Source organism: Phascolarctos cinereus, unplaced genomic scaffold (assembly GCF_003287225.1).
Source record: "Phascolarctos cinereus isolate Bilbo 61053 unplaced genomic scaffold, phaCin_HiC Scaffold_3;HRSCAF=262, whole genome shotgun sequence".
In the NCBI taxonomy this organism is placed as follows: Eukaryota; Metazoa; Chordata; class Mammalia; order Diprotodontia; family Phascolarctidae; genus Phascolarctos; species Phascolarctos cinereus.
In genome coordinates, this window is record NW_027555736.1 from 253,266,048 (window position 1) to 253,285,843 (window position 19,796).

Consider the following 19,796-nt stretch of genomic DNA (forward strand, 5'->3'; position numbering starts at 1 on the left):
GTAATTCTAAAATTCATGCTAATTCTTTAGAATTTAGTTATTTTTTTTCTTAAAATCAATACACAATATTTCCTATTATAAGGCGTATGAAGAGATAGCAATATGGATTTGATAATAATAATCTTACATTTATTGCAAAACTCAAAGCACTTTCTTCACAATGGACTTGTGAGGTAAATAATCTTTTGAGATAGGTGCATTTGTTGAATTACATATGTAGGGATCAATCTTGAGCTACAGTCACAAAAGATTGAATAGCACTAAGAGAACATAGTATATTCCTAGTCCAGTAATTATAGGATCCAGGAAATCAAAGTTTATCAAATAGTGTCAGGTTTTTTGTGAGTCAGTATTACACAATGCTAGAACTAGAATCAGATGACCTAGATTTGAATCCTAATACATCTATATATAATATCTTAATCTTAAAATTAGGTTAATAAATTTTTATTATTTCCCTCACATAATTGCTGTGAGGAAAAAATTTTGTAATCCTTAAAATGTTATTAAAATTTGAGTTGTTTTTATTGTGACTAAGGCATTTATTTTCAGCCTTTTCAGTGGACTATCCAGAGGGTACATAAATACAATTTCATTTTTCAAATGGACTGAAAATGCAATAATTCATTAGATTCAAATTAGAATTAATTTAAGGCAACTATACAGTTCAGTGGATAGAGTGTTGAATCTAAAGTTAGGAAGAGTGTCAGTTCAAATCGTGCCTCAGATAATTGCTTGCTGTGTGACCCTGAGCAGGTCACTTAGCCCCTTTTGCCTCAATTTCATTGTCTATAAAATGGGAATGATAATGGCAATCCTAGGGTTGTTGTGAGGATAAAACGAGATAGTTTAAAACAGCTTTACAAACTTTAAAGAGCTATTCCTCTAAGAGAAAAACAGCAGTTGTATTTCTTTTCCTAGGAATTAGCTGGAAAGGTACACACCCTATACTGACTTCATAATGATCTGCATGGAACTTTTATTCATGTCTTGAGTTTTGGTTTTGGCTTAACTTCCTATTTTCCAGGAAGCACCTTCCTTAGCTCTTGCTTCCACTAGTTTTATAAATGCCTTATTCAAGAACAATTAAGGAGGATTTTGTTTTAAAACAGTGATAAAGCCTCCATTCTGGGTCACTTTTCCTCCCTGTGGAAACTATCCCCAATGGATAAAATAAGTGCATCTGTGTCATTAAAATCCCTAAGAGTTTGAAAACTTTACCCCTGTCAAGGGACATTGTGTCAGTTACTTTTGGAAGCAGTGTACACAAACTGCCACAGTATATTCTAGATTGCATATTGATGGAACCCACTGAACTCACCAGTAATCAGAAATCTAGACTCTAGATTGACATAGAGCTATTAGAGATAATGATCTAGGCCTGCAGTGATTATTGCTAAAGATACTGCCTGTATATACTTGAAATTAGACTTACTGTTATTGCATTCCACTAGACTCGTGTAATTATTTTTGTACCTACTCATATTGCTTATTTTATCCGATTAAAACCATATGCAGTACACATAAAAATTGATTTAAATACTACTTACCACTATATTTAATGATACGAATGGTTGAATCTCCCTCACCAAACTTGGTAAGAGGAGTCAGACGGACTTCATAGGCCTCTGGTTTTATCAGCTCAGTCAGATTATAGGTAATGAGTTCTCCTTTTTGAATGTTTCCACTTATCTTAATCTCCTGCTCCCACCAACGTTGCTGTCCAGCCTGATATCAAAAGAAATGATATAATGACAAAAGTTCCTTCTACTGTAATATTTTATTAAAATAGAAGAAAATAGATCACAGCAACAGGAAGTAAGATTTATTTTATCATAGTAGACAATATGCTACATGTATATCATATGAAAATTAATTTACTTTTTACAAGTAAATTGCAAAGTATCTTGAAGATATTTTGATGGCTAATTAATAGTATGAGAAATAAAAAGCCTTCAAAATTGATTCATGCTTTACTGTTTAACATCAATATTTTCTACCAAAAGATCCAGAGCAATGAATATGTACAATGAATTAGGACTATTGCCAAGACTTTGCTTCATATTCTTTTAACTTCTCAACCTGAATAACCTATAGTGATTGGGAATAAGATATACTAGGCACACTCAGTAAGGCAGTAGTTCTAGATGGTGCTGAAACACCAAAAGTTTATAAATAACCCTATAATTAATCCTTTATCCTTATTAAGACAAAGAAATAGAACTTAGTTTCCTAGCTTTCATAACCACCTCTCAAGGTTTTGCCTTTTTGTGATTTGCTTTTTTCTATTGATTGTTGTTTACACAAGTTTTTGACAGTAGACAATTTTGTCTGGGGGCAGGAACTGGAGAAGGACAGGAAGGGAATGTAAATTATTATGATTTTCCCTTGTTCTTTCATCCTCTTTGGAAAGATTTTGAGATCAGTCCTAACTAGGAGAATCTTTATTCTCCTGCTTCTACACTACACCTTTACAAATGATACTGAAAATATTTGGCTGGAGGGAAAAGGATGAAGAAGGTACTATAATAAAAAGGATGAAATAAGGTGAAAATGAAGTGAAATAAGCAGAACAAAAGTTGTATGTTCAATCTTCTACATACAGCAGACTTTCTATACAATCCATCTCCAGCCTCCAAGAATCAAATCACCATAATAATGATGTGCTACCATGTGTTTCTCAGGCCACAAGATTTTCTGAGCTGAGTGTTCAAAGATTTCCAAGACCAAATGGGAAACTATGTCAATCAGAAGTCCTTAACTAAGAAATATGTTCCTGATCCATATTCAGGCATTGTGGAGGCAAGAAAAGAGGAAAGTCTTATAACTCATAATAGTTTCAGGGACTCTAAAACTGAACAACTTAATTTTAGAAACTGTCCTCAATTTCTTTTTTTTTTAAGGCAATTGGGGCCAAGTGACTTGCCCAGGGTCACACAGCTAGTGTCAAGTATTTGGTCTGAAGCCAGATTTGAACTGAGGTCCTCCTGACTTCAGGGCTGGTGCTCTATCCACTATGCCACCTAGCTGCCCCTATCTGTCCTCAATTTCACCCAAAATAAGAAGGCATATACTCTGATTTTTCTTTAGATCACTTCCACTCTTACCCTTGCTAGTATGTTAGAGCCTTTGTTATAGACTAGACAATGAAAAAAATTCACAGTGAGGCTGAAATGAAAGACAGATTTATAATTCCATACTTCCTTCTATGTCATATGAATTTAACAAATTTAGTTAAGCAAAGGCATAATCTCATATGTTCCCTATAGAAACAAACCTATTTAATGGACTTTATCAGTAAATCAGGTTACAGATTAGGTTATAGTTAGAGGATTCACAATAGGCTGATTGAGGGAGAAGATTTACATATCACCAAGATAACCAAGAAAAATGACTTCAGGGAAATCCTTGCTTAATACAGTTAACTAGGAGAGCTGACAACTAAATCACTTTAGGGAGTTCAAACTCCCCTTTTATCAGAGTAATGTCAAACAATCTTACCCTAGGAGTCAGGTTTGGTCAGGTAGAGTTGATATTAATAGAAGACAGATTTTTAGGTAACCCGAAGTTACAGAAGGAGATCCAAATAATACAATTTAATGAAAGGATATAAAAAATTCCTTAACAGTCCCCAGTTTTAGTACTAGAGAAGTCTGCAATTCCTCTCTTTGATCACACACTTATAAATGGGTGTGTGTTCATTACTCTTTGGGTGCACATAGCTTCAGGCAGATATAAACACCAGGAAATATTAAAGCAAGAGTAATACAGTAATCACCCTTCACATGAATTAGCATAAATTGCCCTTTATGTAGCTCATTACTTGTTCCAAGTGCCATTCAATCAGCATGTTTCATCTTGTGTTTTAGGTGTCCCATGTAGCTATCTGATCCTTGGAAATATTTTTTCCTTGAAAATTCTAGAATAGCCCTCATTCCCAGTTCAGTTCTGGAGAGGCATTCTTCCTAGCACATCAATTTCCCTGGTTGGTTCCAAATTACTTTCAGAGATTCCTTAGATAAGACTGCTAAAATCTGCTAGAGAATACAATTTAGTAAGGCCTCTTAAATCCAGTCTTCCAGTAACTAATTCATGTGGTCAAAACCACTTCAAATAGTATGGAGCTAATTTTATTAACAACAGAACTATAAGAACAATAGCTTAGAAACCAATAATTGCCCCTGAAAGTTCAGATAATTTTAGTTTTTTGTATACTAATTGCTCTTTTTATTACCTGATATATGCAATGTGATTTACATACTGAAGGAAGAATCTTAAAATGTATCTATGATGGCATGACTTGCAAAATGAGCCTTTATGTCTCTTAATAATATAATATAGAAACTTCAAAATAGGAAAAAATAAACATGTTTTAAAATTTTCCAATTATTAATGCAATTTTATATGTAAAATATAAGAAGAGAATTTATTACTAAAATATAATCAAAGCTTGTAGACGTTCCCTCCCCCAAAAAGGAAGGAAAAATTTAAAAAATTATCTGTTTGTATTCTATTGAACCTAAAAGATGTTTAGTCCTTTGTTTTACTTTTTCAATCTAGTTCTTAATTACCTTCACGATCAAAAATAAAAAAATATAAAAAATAATCATCCAAGAATATTGGCCTTAATATTGGGATCTTAATAATATCTTAATATTGGGAAGTCAATCATATGAATACACCTATGCATTATATATACATGTATATGTATATGTATATGTATATGTATATGTATATGTATATGTATATGTATATGTATATGTATATGTATATGTATATGTATATGTATGTGTGTATGTATATGTGTGTGTATATACAGATATGGGCACACACATATATTCCTAGTTGTCAGAGAAAAGAATCTAATCTTATTGCTTTTTTCAAAGTAAAGTTTATTGTTGAATTAAAGTTAAAAGCTTTTACATAATATTTGAAATGTAAAACTTTTACATCTTTATTACATCATATCTTTGTCCTTAAACCCCTTTGAGGAAACACACCCACACAGATAGATAGGTAGATAGGTAAACAGATAGGTAGAAAAGAAGCAATACTGTGCAGACCTAATCCTACCCATGAATGCATACTCATTAACAAGTGGATAGATGTCAAGCCTAGACATTTATTTACCTAATTAATTAGATTATGCAGTTAAAACAATAATTGACCACAAACTCAGAATAGTAAAACTCAAAACATCAAAGTCTTTCATATTTGTATCCTCAATCATTTTCAATGCCAATTAACATAAAGTCTGCTTTATCTAGCTTGTTACTGGTAATCCATTCCAAGTGCCATTTAATCAGCTTGTTTCATCTTGGGATTTAGTTGTGCCATATAGCTGTCTTATCCCTGGAAATATTTTCCTTGACAATTCTATGATTGGCCTCATTCCCAGGGCAGTTCTGGAGAGGCATTCTTCCTAGCACATCAATTTCCCTAGTTGGTTCACATTACTTTCAGAGATTCCTTAGATAAGACTGCTAAAATCTACTAGAGAATATACTAGAGTTGTTTAAGTAGTGTAACAAAAAGATTCAACATGTATAAAAATACATCTGTCCTGATTATAGAATTTTACTATGAAAGGAAGGAATAAAATACATGGTCATAACAATATAGAGACTGTCCCTTTAAGGGAACAGACCATAATTATAACACAAGAAAGCTTTATTACTTCTGTTAGATTCCAGGTAAGACTTATACTTGACTCTTTGGAACAGTCAATCATGGGGTGGGGGGGGGAAGTCCACATTATTCACAGGGTATCATAGCCAGGCTCAGGATTAACCAGGTGGAAAAATTTCTTGTTCAGAAAAGAAATCACACAATGGGGAAACTGATTCAAGAGGATCCTTCCATTATATTTCAAAGTCTTCCTCTCAACCTTCCCAGGCACAAACATCCACCTGTAGCAATTCTCAGATTGTACTTTTTTTTTGAGAATTTTGAGAATTTTGTCATTTCCTTTGAATAGTGGATTATTTATGTAATAATTCTGATGATCATACCTGAAATTAAAACTCAGAATAATATCAAAATACAGTCCCAAGAGATTTTAACCTCAAATAGTAAGTTTAACTAATCACAGACCAGGGCTAAGTACAGTTATTATTTTTTTTCCTCATTTTGCTGCAGTAACAGTCAACAATAAGCATATATAAAGTCTTATGTTATTCATTCTTTCTAGTTTAAATCCATCCTACAGTAGAAATCAGTCATTAGAAATTTAAAAAATAGCCACATTTTATAATTACAGAATACAGTGAGTACATGATAGTTCCCTCAAAATACAGTTAAATATTGGCCACTTTTTAAGCTTTTATTCTGACAGATATCTGTCTCTGAAGGGATTGCATATTAAACATTCAAGTAGAAATAAATTTTAAATATGGTGTGTGTTGAGATTAAGTTGGTTTAAAGGTATAACTTCAATATACACCACATTCTTAAAAAGCTCAATTTATAATATGACATTGTCCAGATGAAAAGAGGAGTTAATTTTCTAAAAATACAATTATATAACTATCTAGGTATCAATTTTTAGATTCAAATAATTTCTTAAATCATGATTTCCCAAAAATTGCAATATAAGAAAAATTAGAAGTGTAACAATAACATAAACAGCATTATAGATTTTTAAAAACATGAAACAAAATTTATTGCTAGTTAAATAACATCAATTTGGTTGAATACATTTCTGAACCATCTTATACACAAAATCAACTCATCTATCTGTCATTTTAGCATTTTGTACTAATCACATTAAAAAGCCAGTATAGAATAATTTTGAAGCTTTGAATTTTGAATTTAAATACTTGTAATTCTTATCCACATAGTTTCTAGGCATATCACCTTAATGCCAAATATCAAGTGTATTTTGCATTAAGATAGGTTCTACCTATAGAGGCTCAAATATAACTATCCCAAGAGGAGGACATATTTCATTTTAAATGAGATCACATTATAATTTAGTTTTAGGACAAACAATCAAATCAAATATGGTTTTATAATTACAAATGGTATCATTCAAAATCTTAATTTTTTTCATGGGCACTCAGCTGCCAGCATTTTCAACTTTCAGTTAGCTCTGTTACAAATATTTTTAATGGCAGTTTACTTTTTCATCCTCCTCCTTTGAGGCCCATAAAGTTTTCCTAAAGTCATAATATTTTCCACATAAATATTGGAACATACCCTTCTAAAATCTTAATGATAGAATTTACCATGCTATACTCAAACAATTCCATGTTTCAAATTTATTACTATAGGTTCCACTTTGTAAATGCTGCAACTTTATAGAAGACTGTCAAAAAAGCCACTTCTCCAACTGGTGTCCATAAATTTAAAGGCACAGAAAATTTCTCCTGTCTTTCTTATCTCAATGAGAACAAAACCTCCTTCAAACACCACTTTCCAAAACTCCAAACCCTTTACTTTCAAAAACCTCTGCATATATTCAGTGTAAATGGACTCTTTAACTTTCTACCCATTCTCTTATCTTTTTTTTTTTGCTTAAATCTGTCTTTTTTCTTCCAGTGGACTTTTATTAAAACCCTACCAACTTCAAAATTATAGCTTTCTTGTTACACTCTGATTTAGCCCTTTACTTACCCTCACTGCTTTTTTCTTTATTTTCATCTCTATTTTCCTGTTTCCCAACATTCCAATCAATCTTTCCTATGCAAATGTTCTTGCCCTCCACAGATTAACTGCAAAACTTTAAAATTTTGAGTTACATAGGGCATTTAAATTTCTTTCAGGTGTCTTTGGTTCTAATTTCATTCCAATTAAGTTCTGTCAAACCATTTACAAAAGAAGATACAATTATAACTATAACATCCTTCCAAGATCAAATTTTCGCTTGATAAAATCTCAAGGCTGCAGAATGCAAGCCATTTTCTTAGCCTGTGCTAGATAGTGAAATCATCTTTTTGTTTTCAGTACACACAAGGACTCCATCACCTTCCAAGAGAAAGACTGATTTAAAAAAATAATGGTCTTACACCTCATTTGCTTGTTCTAAATCCACAGTGATATTATAAATATTTAAACCATAATTTAGAAATTTATAGCAAATATATTACTTTTAAATTACAAATTTAGTATCTGATTAGTTACAATGCCATAAATTCTCCTTTAATTCTTACATATTTTAATCTCTACAACCTCAAGCTGGTAAGGGTTGGGAAGACTGAGAAAAAATTATCTTTCATTCTTTCTTGCTTAGTCTTTTACCTCCCAATGAAAATTTGATCAAAGGGCAGTGAAAGTAGGTCCCTGCGTATTGGCAAGAGCTTAGCATCAGAACTTCAGTATATTATAGAGAGCAAAAAGAGCTAATTTTAATGTAAATATTTTTAAATTAACTTAATAAAGTTGAATCACCCAATTCCCAATTTATCCTAGAATAAAGAGGTTTTAGGTATCAGTTCTTTCTAAGGACTTAAGCAATGCCAGTATATCTAAAGATGCAAGCAGTGTCCTTTCTGTTTACAATGTAGACATACATTATTAGAATAGGAACCTATACCATGATTCCTGAAGTCCAAGGCTCCCTCTCAGTCTCCTTTGTGGATCTGAAATTGTGAAACCCACAGTCAGTATTTCCCTCTGCCATGGCTAAAGGTAAAAGCTAGGTACTGTGGTAAATTGCTCTATTTGTTGAAATTCTCACTCTTTTTTCCTTTTTTCTCTGACTGTTATAGGTCATGAGGGACACAATTTCATCAGACATTTTAGTTTCATACCTATGGGCTAATACTAAAAAGTAATCTCAGATATAATCGGCAGCTTTACCTATGAGCACCACCAGTATTCTTTTGATCACCACAGGGTCTGTTGGATCCTCAATCCCTGAATATAGTCTCAAGGCTATTTTTAGTCTTCCCCATAATTTTACAGGATGTTCATTTGCAAATTGGTTGAGATCCCTAAGCTTTCTCCAGTTTATGAGTCTCCCACTGCTTTCCTTGGGAAGAATTAAGGCAGTGTTTTGTGTTGGGAGGAGAGGCTGAGACCCTATCTCCTTACTTGCATAAGAAGGGAGGGTTTTCTGATTATTAAAGCCCTTGGACACATCTGTAAAAATAGGTGTCAAAGGAAATGGTTGAGCAGCCTGTTTTTTTTTTTAATTTAGGGCAGAATTTTTTATTCTCAGGGTCTGCCCAAATGTGCCAATAAGCCATTTGGTAAAAGTGTTGATTTTCTACAGCCAATCTGAGCCCAGCTAGGGTGTTAAATGAAAGGATCCATTTCATGGTCAATTACCCCTTGAAATTAATCCTCTCCAAACATTTTCACAGATTTTTAAACTGGGCCTCAAAAATATTTGATACAAAACCTCAATATATGATCACTAGACTACTAATCATATTGATTATTTAGAGTTTAAGATCTATGGAGTGAACTATAATGTTAAATGTTGAAAATGTATTAAACTCAAATTTGCATATAAGAGGCTATGAAATTTTGAATTTACTCTTCTATCACAACATGCGAATAGATCTGTGGAAAGGAGATTGTCTTTGCTACTAAGTAGCAACATACATTGTAACTAAAAGCTTCCTATTAATAAAATTAAAAAAGTAAAAATTGTGATTACATTTTTTTGTTATTGTTTTAAATAGAAATTGGATTTCATTAGTTTAAATGTTGTTCGAAGACATAAAAAGGGAAAATTTTAAACTCTGAATCCATCAACATGTATTTCTTTTTTAAAATTAATTAATTTTTATTTCTCAATATTTATTTTTATAAAAGTATATATATATATATATATATATATATATGTACATATATATAATCTTATAAGATTTTGAGTTCTAATATTTTTTCCCTTCCTTTCCTTCACCCTCCCTAAGATGGCATGCAATCTGATATAGGCTATATGTGTACAATCATATTAAATGTGTTTCCACATTAGTCATCTTGTGAAAGAAGAATCAGAACAAAAGAGGAAAACCACACAAAAGAAAAAAAAAGAAAAATGGTACTCTTTGATTTGCATTCAGACTCCATAGTTCTTTTTCTGGATGTGGATAGTATTTTCCACCATGTGTCTTTTGGAATATCCTTAGATCACCACGTTGCTGAGAAGAGCAAAGTCTATCAAAGTTGGTCATTACATGATGTTGCTGATGCTGTGTACAATGTTCCCCTGGTTCTGCTCACTTCACTCAGCATCAGTTCATGTAAGTCTTTCCAAGTTTTTTTCTGAAATCCACCGGCTTATCATTTCTTATGGAACAATAGTATTCCATTACATTCATATACCACTTGTTCAACCACTTCCCAATTGATGGGCATTCCCTCAATTTCTAATTCTTTGTCATCACAGAAAGAGCTGCTATAAACATTTTTGTGCATGTGAGTCCTTTTCCCATTTCATGATCTCTTTGGGATACAGCCCTAGAAGTTTTATTGCTGTGTCAAAGGGTATGTACAATTTTATAGCCCTTTGGTCATAGTTCCAAATTGCTCTCCAGAAAAGTTGGATCAGTTCACAACTCCATCAACAATGCATTAGTATTCCATTTTCCCCACACTTTCTCTAACACTTATCATTTTCCTGTTTTTTCATGTTAGCCAATCTGATAGGTGTGATGTGGTTTGCTTTAGTTTCATCTGTAAATCGTCTGGAAAAAGAAATAGCAAACCACTCCAATATCTTTGCTAAGAAAACTCCTAATAGGGTCATGAAGAATTGGACATGAGCCAACAACAACAACAAAGAATTGGATATGATTGAAAAATGACTGGACTGAATTGAACTGAATTTATTTGTAGTGGAATATGCCTCAAGATGTTCATATGAGCCTAATTTCTTTCTATTTCCCAGTTATTTTTATCAAAAAATTATCTCCCAAAGGAATGTGTGTTTTCCAGTATATTAAATATTGAATTATTGAGTCCCACTTTTCTGATTCTTCCTTCTCCGATCTACTCTATTGATCTCTCTACTTTTTAACCAATATTATGTGGTTTTAATGAATGTTGTTTATAATAGCGTTTGAAGTTCAGAAATCTTATTCTTCCTTTCATATCTTTTTTCATCATTTCCTTTAACAATCCAAATATTGTTGGATTATTAAATGAATTTTGTTATCACTTTGTCAAGTGTTACAAAGTATCCTTTTGATAATTTGAGTAGTATAGCATTAAAAGTGTAAATTAACTTTGATAGTATGGTCATTTGTCATTATTTTGGCACAATCCCAATATATTTTTTCCTTTAAAGAACACATTTGTATTTTATCATTGTGTGGTCTGTGAATGATGTATTTATTATTTCTGCCTTTTTATGTTTGTTTAAAATATTTCTGTGTGCTAATATATGGTCCTTTTTAAATTAAAAGTTCCATGTTGTACTAAGGAATACATATGGTCTTTAGCAGTCTTACTTAGAAAGTACCAAAAGATTTTCAGCTCTAGTTTCTCCGGAAATTTTTTTCAATGTTATATTTTTCCCTTTTGTTTATCTTTCTGTTTGACTTATCCAAAACTGAAAGAAGTCTCTTATGACTTCTCTATCCTGTTTACCTTTTTATGCTTCTCTTGAGTCTTCTATTTGAAAGTCAATTTTTCTATTTAGCTCTGGCTTCTCAATAATAAATTCCTCTACATTATTGAATGCTATATTTTCCCCTTCATTGATTACACTCAATTTTACTGGATAGGTTGTTCTTGGTTTTAATCTTAGCTCCTTTGACCTCAGGAATCTCATATTCCAAGCCCTGCACTCCCTTAATGTAGAAGCTGCTAAATCTTTTTTCATCCTGATTGTGTTTCCACAATACTTGAATTGTATCTTTCTGGCTACTTGCAATATTTCCTCCTTGACCTGGGAACTCTGGAATTTGGCTATAATATTCCTGTCAGTTTTCCTTTTGAGATCTCTTTCAGGAGGTAATTAGTTGATTCTTTCAATTTTTATCTTACCTTCTGGTGCTAGAATATCAAGGCAGTTTTCCTTCATAATTTCTTAAAAGATGATGTCTAAGCTTTTTTTTTTTTATCATGGCTTTTGGGTAGTCTAATAATTTTTAATGATCTCTCCTGGATCTATTTTCCAGGTCATTTGTTTTTCCAATGAGATATTTCACATTGTCTTCTAGTTTTTCATTCTTTTGGTTTCATTTTATAATGTCTTGGCTTTTCACAGTCCTTAGCTTTCATTTGTTCCATTCTAATTTCTTGGAGGCTTTGGATGTATGTAGGAGCTTTGACTTTGTTGTGTTCTTCAGATTGTATGCTTTGATATTCCATGTCACCAAAGTAAAATTCTATAACCAGAGTTTTTTCTGCTGTTTTCTCATTTTCCCAGCCAATCACTTGACTTCTTAACTCTTTGTTAAGGTAGGGCTCTGCTTTCAGTGTAGAGGGTATACTGTCCCAAGCTTTGGAGCTTTTGTGCAGCTGTTTTCAGAGATACTTGTAGGGACCTGTAAGTTTTCAGTTCTTCCAAGGTGGTATGATCTAAGGAGAGGGTTTAGCCCTCTCCTAGCTTGTTCCCTTTTCAGTGAGTGACCACAAGTACTCTTTTGTGCCATGGACGTGTGAGGAGGGTTCCCTCTCTGCTTCTGCCACAAGTTCTGCTATGCCAGTGCTCTTCTTCACCCCAGGACTGTGACCCAGATCCAAGTATGGGCAAAGCAACAGAATCCTGCTTCAGTGCCAGCAAAGACATCCCTGTAATCTCCTTCTGATCAGTTGTTTGATCCCATTACCATCTGTGGGCTGAGAGCTCTAGAAACAGCCACTGCTGCTGCCACCACTGCTATTGTAGTTTCTGCCGCTGCCACTGCTGCCCCAAGGCCATGCTGGGGTCAGTGCTGCACTGATCTCCTCTACCACCCAGGTTTGACAGACCTTTCCCACTGACTTCTAAGCTTTCTTTGGAGTTTGTGAGTTGAAAAGTCTGGAACAAATCACAGCTGCCAGCGATTCAGTACTCTGAGTTCTGCTTTGGGTTTCCTGGGGCCTGGCCTGTGCTGCTGCAGCCCGTGGTGAACTGCACTTTTCTCCAAGCCTGGTGCAGCAGACCATCCCTATAGACCATCCAGGTTGTCTTGGGCTGGAAATTTGTTTCTCTCTGTCTTTTTGTGGGTTTTGCTGCTCTAGAAATTGTTTAGAGTCATTTTACCAGTATTTGGAGGGATTTGGGGGAGAGCTTAAATGAGTCTCTATTTTTACTCCATCATCTTGGCTCCACCCTCTCTAAGCAATTTTCTTGTGTGATTTCTTGCATTATGGTGTTCCAGTTTTTTGACATGTCATCTTCTCATCTTCTTTTGAGAGACCTATAATACTTCATTTGTCTTGATGTGTCCTGCATTCAAGATCAATAAGTTTTACTAGTATGGAGACCATGCTTTCCTTATATTTTTTTTGCTTTTTTTTTATTCCAGATTGTTCTTTATTTCTCTGTTTTTTACATTTCTGATCAGTTATCCTCTTTTTTGTTTCTTTGTTGAGACTTGCCATGGTGGATTCAAGTTTTTCTATTCTCCAAATTATGTCTGCTTATTCAGGCCATAAAATCTTCTTTCATAATTCTTATTTGTTGTGGTTCCATGCTCCCTTAGAAACATTAAGGGTCTTTTGCCTCAATAAGTGCTGATTCATTTTACTTTATCTTGAAATATTTATTCATAGTTGCCAAAACTCTCTTATTTGATTTGGAGGCCATATTCCTTTCTGCTACAAGCATCTTCCCTGTTAGTTTATCTGCTTATACTTAAGGTTTTAAACTCTCTGTGAACTTAAGATCATGACACACTTACTTCTGTACTTGTTCCTTTTAGAATGTAGTTTCTCTGGGTACAGAACCTCAAAATTATCTGCCTCCTCCCACACTGAGCATTTTGTGTTTAACCAGCCTTGGTCTCTGCCTCAAGTTACCTATTTACATATTAGGTCATTTCCACCTAGATGTCAGTCCCTTCACAAACACACACTTTTTTTAAAAGTCTTTACGGAGTATCATACAACATACCCATGCCCTATGCCATTTCCATTTTGTCCCTGCCACACTGCTATCACAGTCTGTGCAAATTTCTACAGTTTGGATCTCTGAAGCATTGAAACAATGGTTAGCACTGGGTTCTGGAGTTGATTTCTGTTACAGACTGCTTGGGTAGGCTTTATACATCCCTGCTGACAGGTACATGAGAGGTACTGAGAAAGGGTATGATGACTGAAATTTCTTTAAGAGGTAAAGTTTTGTCTTCTCTGCCATTAGTGAATTGACTTTTTACCCTGTTCAGGTTCTTACTTTCCTAGACCTTGGAAACAGCTTAAATCCCTTTATTTCTGTAGGATAATTCCTATTTGGGAGAAGTTGTAGATATCATGAGGATTGAATAAAATATCTAGTTCTCTAATTTTTTTGGTCATACCTTTGTATACTTCAAAAAGAAGATGAGTATGAAATGGAGATTCAAAGTTTCATATGAAAATTACATTTGTCTTCTTTGTGTGAAATGATCTTTCTTGAGCATCTAAGTTTAGAGTTTAAAAAGTTTTAAAAAAAGACATTTTTGGTGCCATTTTATCAAGCCCCTGAACTCCCTCTCAATGTTCTCCTAATTGTCACTCTTGTTCAGACTTTATTTTTCTCCCTTCATAGTTTTGACCTTAAATGACACAGTTGAACTATATATTATCATCCATGCTTCTTAACATTACTTCTTATCATCCATGCTTTTTAACATTACTTCTTAACTTCTTTTCCCCCACCTTATTCATCCCTGTTGAGTGCTACTAGAAGAAGTAACAGAACCATGCCAATTGGGTCCATTAAAATTTGTATTGTGTAATTTCAACCAGTCCCTCATTGATAAATGACAACTACTCTGCTTAAAGCGGCTATTCCAAACCTGATTTTCTTTCCTTAAGCTTCCCTCCCTCACTTCACTGCATAGTAGAGGATTAAAAAACTCATAAATTTAGCCATCCTCTAGGAATTCCCTCACCTTCCCTATCCCATGCCTTCAATCCCTTGTAAAATTGTTCCTCCTTTAATCTCTGAGAAAGAGGTGGCCCTTCTCATTTCCTATCTAATCTATTTTATGCCCTAGATATCATCTCCTCATATCTCTGATAGTTTGTCCTTCAATCCTCCCATTTTCCTCCTTATTTTCATCAATCTCTCTTTAACCATTATATTCTTCCTTATTGTTGCCTGTTCAGCTATTTTCATATTTATATTTATTATATTATTATTAATATATTCAATAATAGCTTATTATTCAGCTATTTTATTATGTTACTATTTTATTATTTTACCTACCTTGAAGTCCTGTGGCAACAGGCTAGTGATGAAGCAGCAGGTGTGAATTTACTGGGAGCTGTAGTCACAACTATGCACACAGGCAGCCCAGGTCATAGTGTCATCTTCTCACTTGGCTGAAGCAGCAGTGGATTTGGTAGCTGTCTGAGCAGCCTTTTTAAGGACTGCACTGATTACTTCCTGGTATGAGAAAGAGGCTAGAAAAGATGCCCTAAAATTCTCTGCTTTACTAATTCTGGCCTGCTTATTGTGGCAGGCAGGGATCTCACCATGAGGTTGAAACACACACACACACACACACACACACACACACAAATACCCCCCCCAAAAAAAAACTTTTGTGAAGATGATTCCACTCACCATTTTGGTACATGGAATATGCACATGCATATGGAAAACATGAAATCCAGTAGACCTGAAAGATGAATGGCTCTTATTGTGTGAAAACTCAGCAGGTATAGTATCCAAATAGCAGCCCTGAGTAAAACAGGTATGGCAAATTAAGGCCAGCTTACTAAAGTCATAGTTGGATGCATATTTTTATGGAGTGGTCACCATGATAAGGATCACTGTGGAGGTGGAGTAGGTTTTGCAAGAAAATTTAGTCTAGTCAACTAGTTTATATGACTCCCAAAAGCAGTGAATGCTCATGACAATGCAATTGTCACTTGTAGGAAAGTGTCATGCCACCATCATCAATGTACATGCTCCCACAATGACAAATCTTGATTAAGTCAAAAAGATTTTAGGAAGACCTGGAAATACATCATCATCAATGTGTTGAAAGAGGACGAGCTTAGAGAGATGTCAGATTCTTGGTACAGTAAGAAAGGTAAATGAGAAAATGCTTCAACAATGCCCTGAAGGCTGTTTATGGGCCAAAACCCTATGTCAACTACTCAAAACTGAGAGAATCACACTGATATGTGATAAGGACGTGATCCTAGAGAGATGGACTGAACACTTCCATAGTGTTTTTAACAGACCATCATCAACCAATGCTGAAAGCAATGATCATATAGTTCAGGTTGGAGCCAATCCCTCTCTAATTGAAGATCCAAATGAAGAAGTTTTGAATATCATTAGGCTCCTTTCATGAATCAAAGGACCTGGTAGTGATTCCATTCTGGCAGAGATTTATAAGGCAGAGGTTCCACTGTTCATACAAAAGCTGACTGAAATCTTTCAGGTTATATAACAAGAGGAGGTTATCCTCTAGAAGATCAAGGAAGCTTCCATTGTCTATCTCTATAAAGGAAAAGGAAATAGGTCATCTTGCAACAACTCCAAGGAGGTCTTTCTTTAAGTCACTGCTGGCAAAATTCTCACCAGAGTCCTATGCAATAGGCTGATTCTTCCCCTGGAAGATGGAAGATGAGAGGCAGTATGGTTTCAAAAGGGTCAAGGAACAGTCTATATGGTCTTTGCTGCCAGACAACTCTAGAAGAAATGCCAGGAGCGGAACAGAGGTCTATACACAATGTTCATAAATCTTACTGTCAGTTGTGAAGGCTTGTGGAAGATAATGGCAAAATTTGGTTACCTGGAGATATTAATTGGAATTGTACTCCAGTTTCATGATGGCATGCTTGCATGCTTTCTCAGTCATCAATGGACTCAAGCAGACCTGTGTGCTTGTTCCCGTGCTTTTTAGCATGATGTTTTCAATGATGTTGTCAGATGCCTTGAACGAAGATGAAAGTGGCCTTAAGGTCAGCTACCACACTGATGGTAAATCATTAACTTGAAAAGGCTACAAGCCAAGACTAAAGTGGAGAGGGGGCTGGAGTATGACTTGTTGTTCACAGATGACTGTGCACGCAATGCAACTTCTGAGGATGAGGTGCAACAGAGTATGGATTGATTCTCTGCCACTTGTGTTAATTTTGTCCTGACAGTTAACACCAAGAAAAAAGAGGTTCTTCATCAGCCAGTATTGTACCACCCATACTTGGAACCATAAGTTAAAGAAAATGGAGAATTTTTGAATGCCATGGATAAGTTCACTTACCTTGGCAGTATACATTACAGGGCTGTACACAGATGATGAGTTTCCCAGAACTAGTTCAGTGTTTGGGAGGCTCCGAAAGAAAGTGTGGGATAGAAGTATTAGGCTACCTACCAAAATGAAGGTCTAAAGAGATATTGTCTATCATTGTTGTAAGCCTGTGAAACCTAAATAGCCTACCAGTGTCATGCCAGAAAATTTAAGCACTTCCATTTGAATTATCTTAGGAAGTCTGAAGACCACCTGACAAGATAAAATACTGGATACTGAAGTCCATTCTTGAGCTGAACTGCCAAGCATTCAAACTCTACTTCAGAGAGTACTACTCTGCTGGCTGGCCATGTTGTTTGAATACCAAATGTACATTTGTTTAAAAGACTATTTTATGGAGAACTCATACAAGGCCAATACTCACATGGAGGTCAGAAGAAGTGATACAAGGACACTCTCAAGATCTCTCTGAACATTGGTATTGATTGTGAGTCATGGGGAACTCTGGCACAGGATTCTCCAGCATGTCATACCTGTATTGAGAAGGTGCTTTTCTTTCTGAGCAAAGCAAAATTGCAGTAGCTCAAAAGAAATGTTCATATGGACTATTTGCTCACAACCTATGGTAGAGCCTTCTAGCTTGTATTGGTTCAATTAGCCACAGTCAGACACATTGTACATTGACCCTGACATCATGATGTCATTTTGGTTCTCTTCAAGTATGAAGGACAACAATAAATAATATTCTTCCTTGCTGTTTACAAGCATGTCCAGGTCTCCCTCATCTTAAAAAAAATTCACTTGACCTGCCAACTCCTCAAGCAATCATTATATATTTCTCTTCTCTTTAATTGATAGTTTTCTCTAGTCACCTACACTCTTTTGCTTAGTTTCTTAACTTTTCAACCCCTTTCATTCTGGCTTCTGGTACTCTTGTCAAGTTTACCAATAATCTCTTTTTTTATACTATTCATTTTACTTGTTAAATTATCTGTAGCTTTTACACTCTAAATGACTTGATACTCTCTCTTACTATGGTTTTTGTTATGCCAGCTTAATAGAACATCTCCAAATTTCTTTGTCACATTTATCTCCTATTCACAAAGCACAGTTTTCTTATTATATTCTATCTTGCATCTTCTTGGTCTCTCTCTTAATATTCTTTTTCTTGTGTGGATATAATTAGCTCCTATACATTCAATAATTGCAGCTGTATAGATCTTTATATAATCAGCCTTAATTTACCTCCTGAACTCCAATCCTACTTTACCAGCTCTCAGTCTGATACCTATAGCTGAACATATGAATCAGTATATCAAATTTAACTGTCCCAAACTAAATTCACTTTTTGCACCCCTAAATAAAGGTGAATTTTACCATTCCTCCAAAGTTTTCTTTGTTGAATGCACCATTGTCCTTTCAATTAGCTAGATTTTCAATCTTGGAGTCAGCCATGATTCTTCCTCTTCCATATCAAATCAGTTTCCAGGCTTTATTAATTGTATCTCCATCACTTTCTATACATACCTGCTCTTCTTACCATTTATAGGACCATTACTCAAGCTCAGATATTCATCACATGGACTATTGCAATAGACTCATAGTTGGTCTTCTTGCTTCTTATTTCTCACATCTTTCATCATCTCTACATAGCCAAATTGATATTAGGAAAGCGTGGTTCTGATGCTGTCATTCCTATGCTCAAAGAACATCAGTGTCTACTCACTCTAGGATAAAATGAAAGTTCCTCAGCTTGACATTGAAAGCTCTCAATAACCTGGTTCCTCCTTATTTTTTAATTAATTAGTTACATTTTAGTTTTCAACATTGACTCCCATAAGATTTTGAGTTTTAAAATTTCTCCCCTCCTTCTTCCCCCTCTCCAAGACAGTGGACAATCTGATACAGGCTCTACATACATGTTCATATTAAGCATATTTCCACATTAGTCATGATGTAAAGTAGAATTAGAACTAATGGGAGGAACTACTAGAAAGAAGAAACCAAAAAAAAAAAGAAAAGGAGAGCAAATAGTCTGCTTCCATCTGCATTCAGACATATTTGATTATGAGCCTTTTGGAGTTGTCTTAGATCCTTGTATGGCTGAGAAGAGCTAAGTCTATCAAATCAGTCATTGGATAATGTAGATGTTACTGTATACAATGTTATCCAGATTCTGCTCATTTCACTCAGCATCAATTCATGCAAGTCTTTCCAGATTTTTCTGAAGTCTGCTTGCTCATCATTTCCAATAGCACAATAGTATTCCATTACATTCCTATACTACAACTTGTTCAGCTGTTCCCCAACTGATGGGCATCCCTTCAGTTTCCAATTCTTTGCCACTACAAAAAGAGCTGCTATAAATGTTTTTGTACATGTGGGTCCTTTTCCTGCTTTTATTATAACTTTGTGATATAGACCTAGAAGTGGTATTGCTGGGTCAAAGGTTATGCACAGTTTTATAGCCCTTTGGGCATAGTTCTGAATTACTCTCCAGAATGG

The 19,796-nt window shown here is 34.6% G+C and overlaps 1 protein-coding gene across 1 annotated transcript in view; it reads right to left on the reverse strand.

Annotated features, from left to right (window-relative positions):
- MDGA2 (MAM domain containing glycosylphosphatidylinositol anchor 2) overlaps positions 1 to 19,796 on the reverse strand; it is a 754,553-nt gene that overhangs the window by 149,430 nt on the left and 585,327 nt on the right. The window contains exon 11 of the mRNA XM_021004762.2: positions 1,551 to 1,728. Coding sequence (XP_020860421.1) covers positions 1,551 to 1,728 — 178 coding nt within the window. The remainder of the gene's footprint in view (positions 1 to 1,550; positions 1,729 to 19,796) is intronic.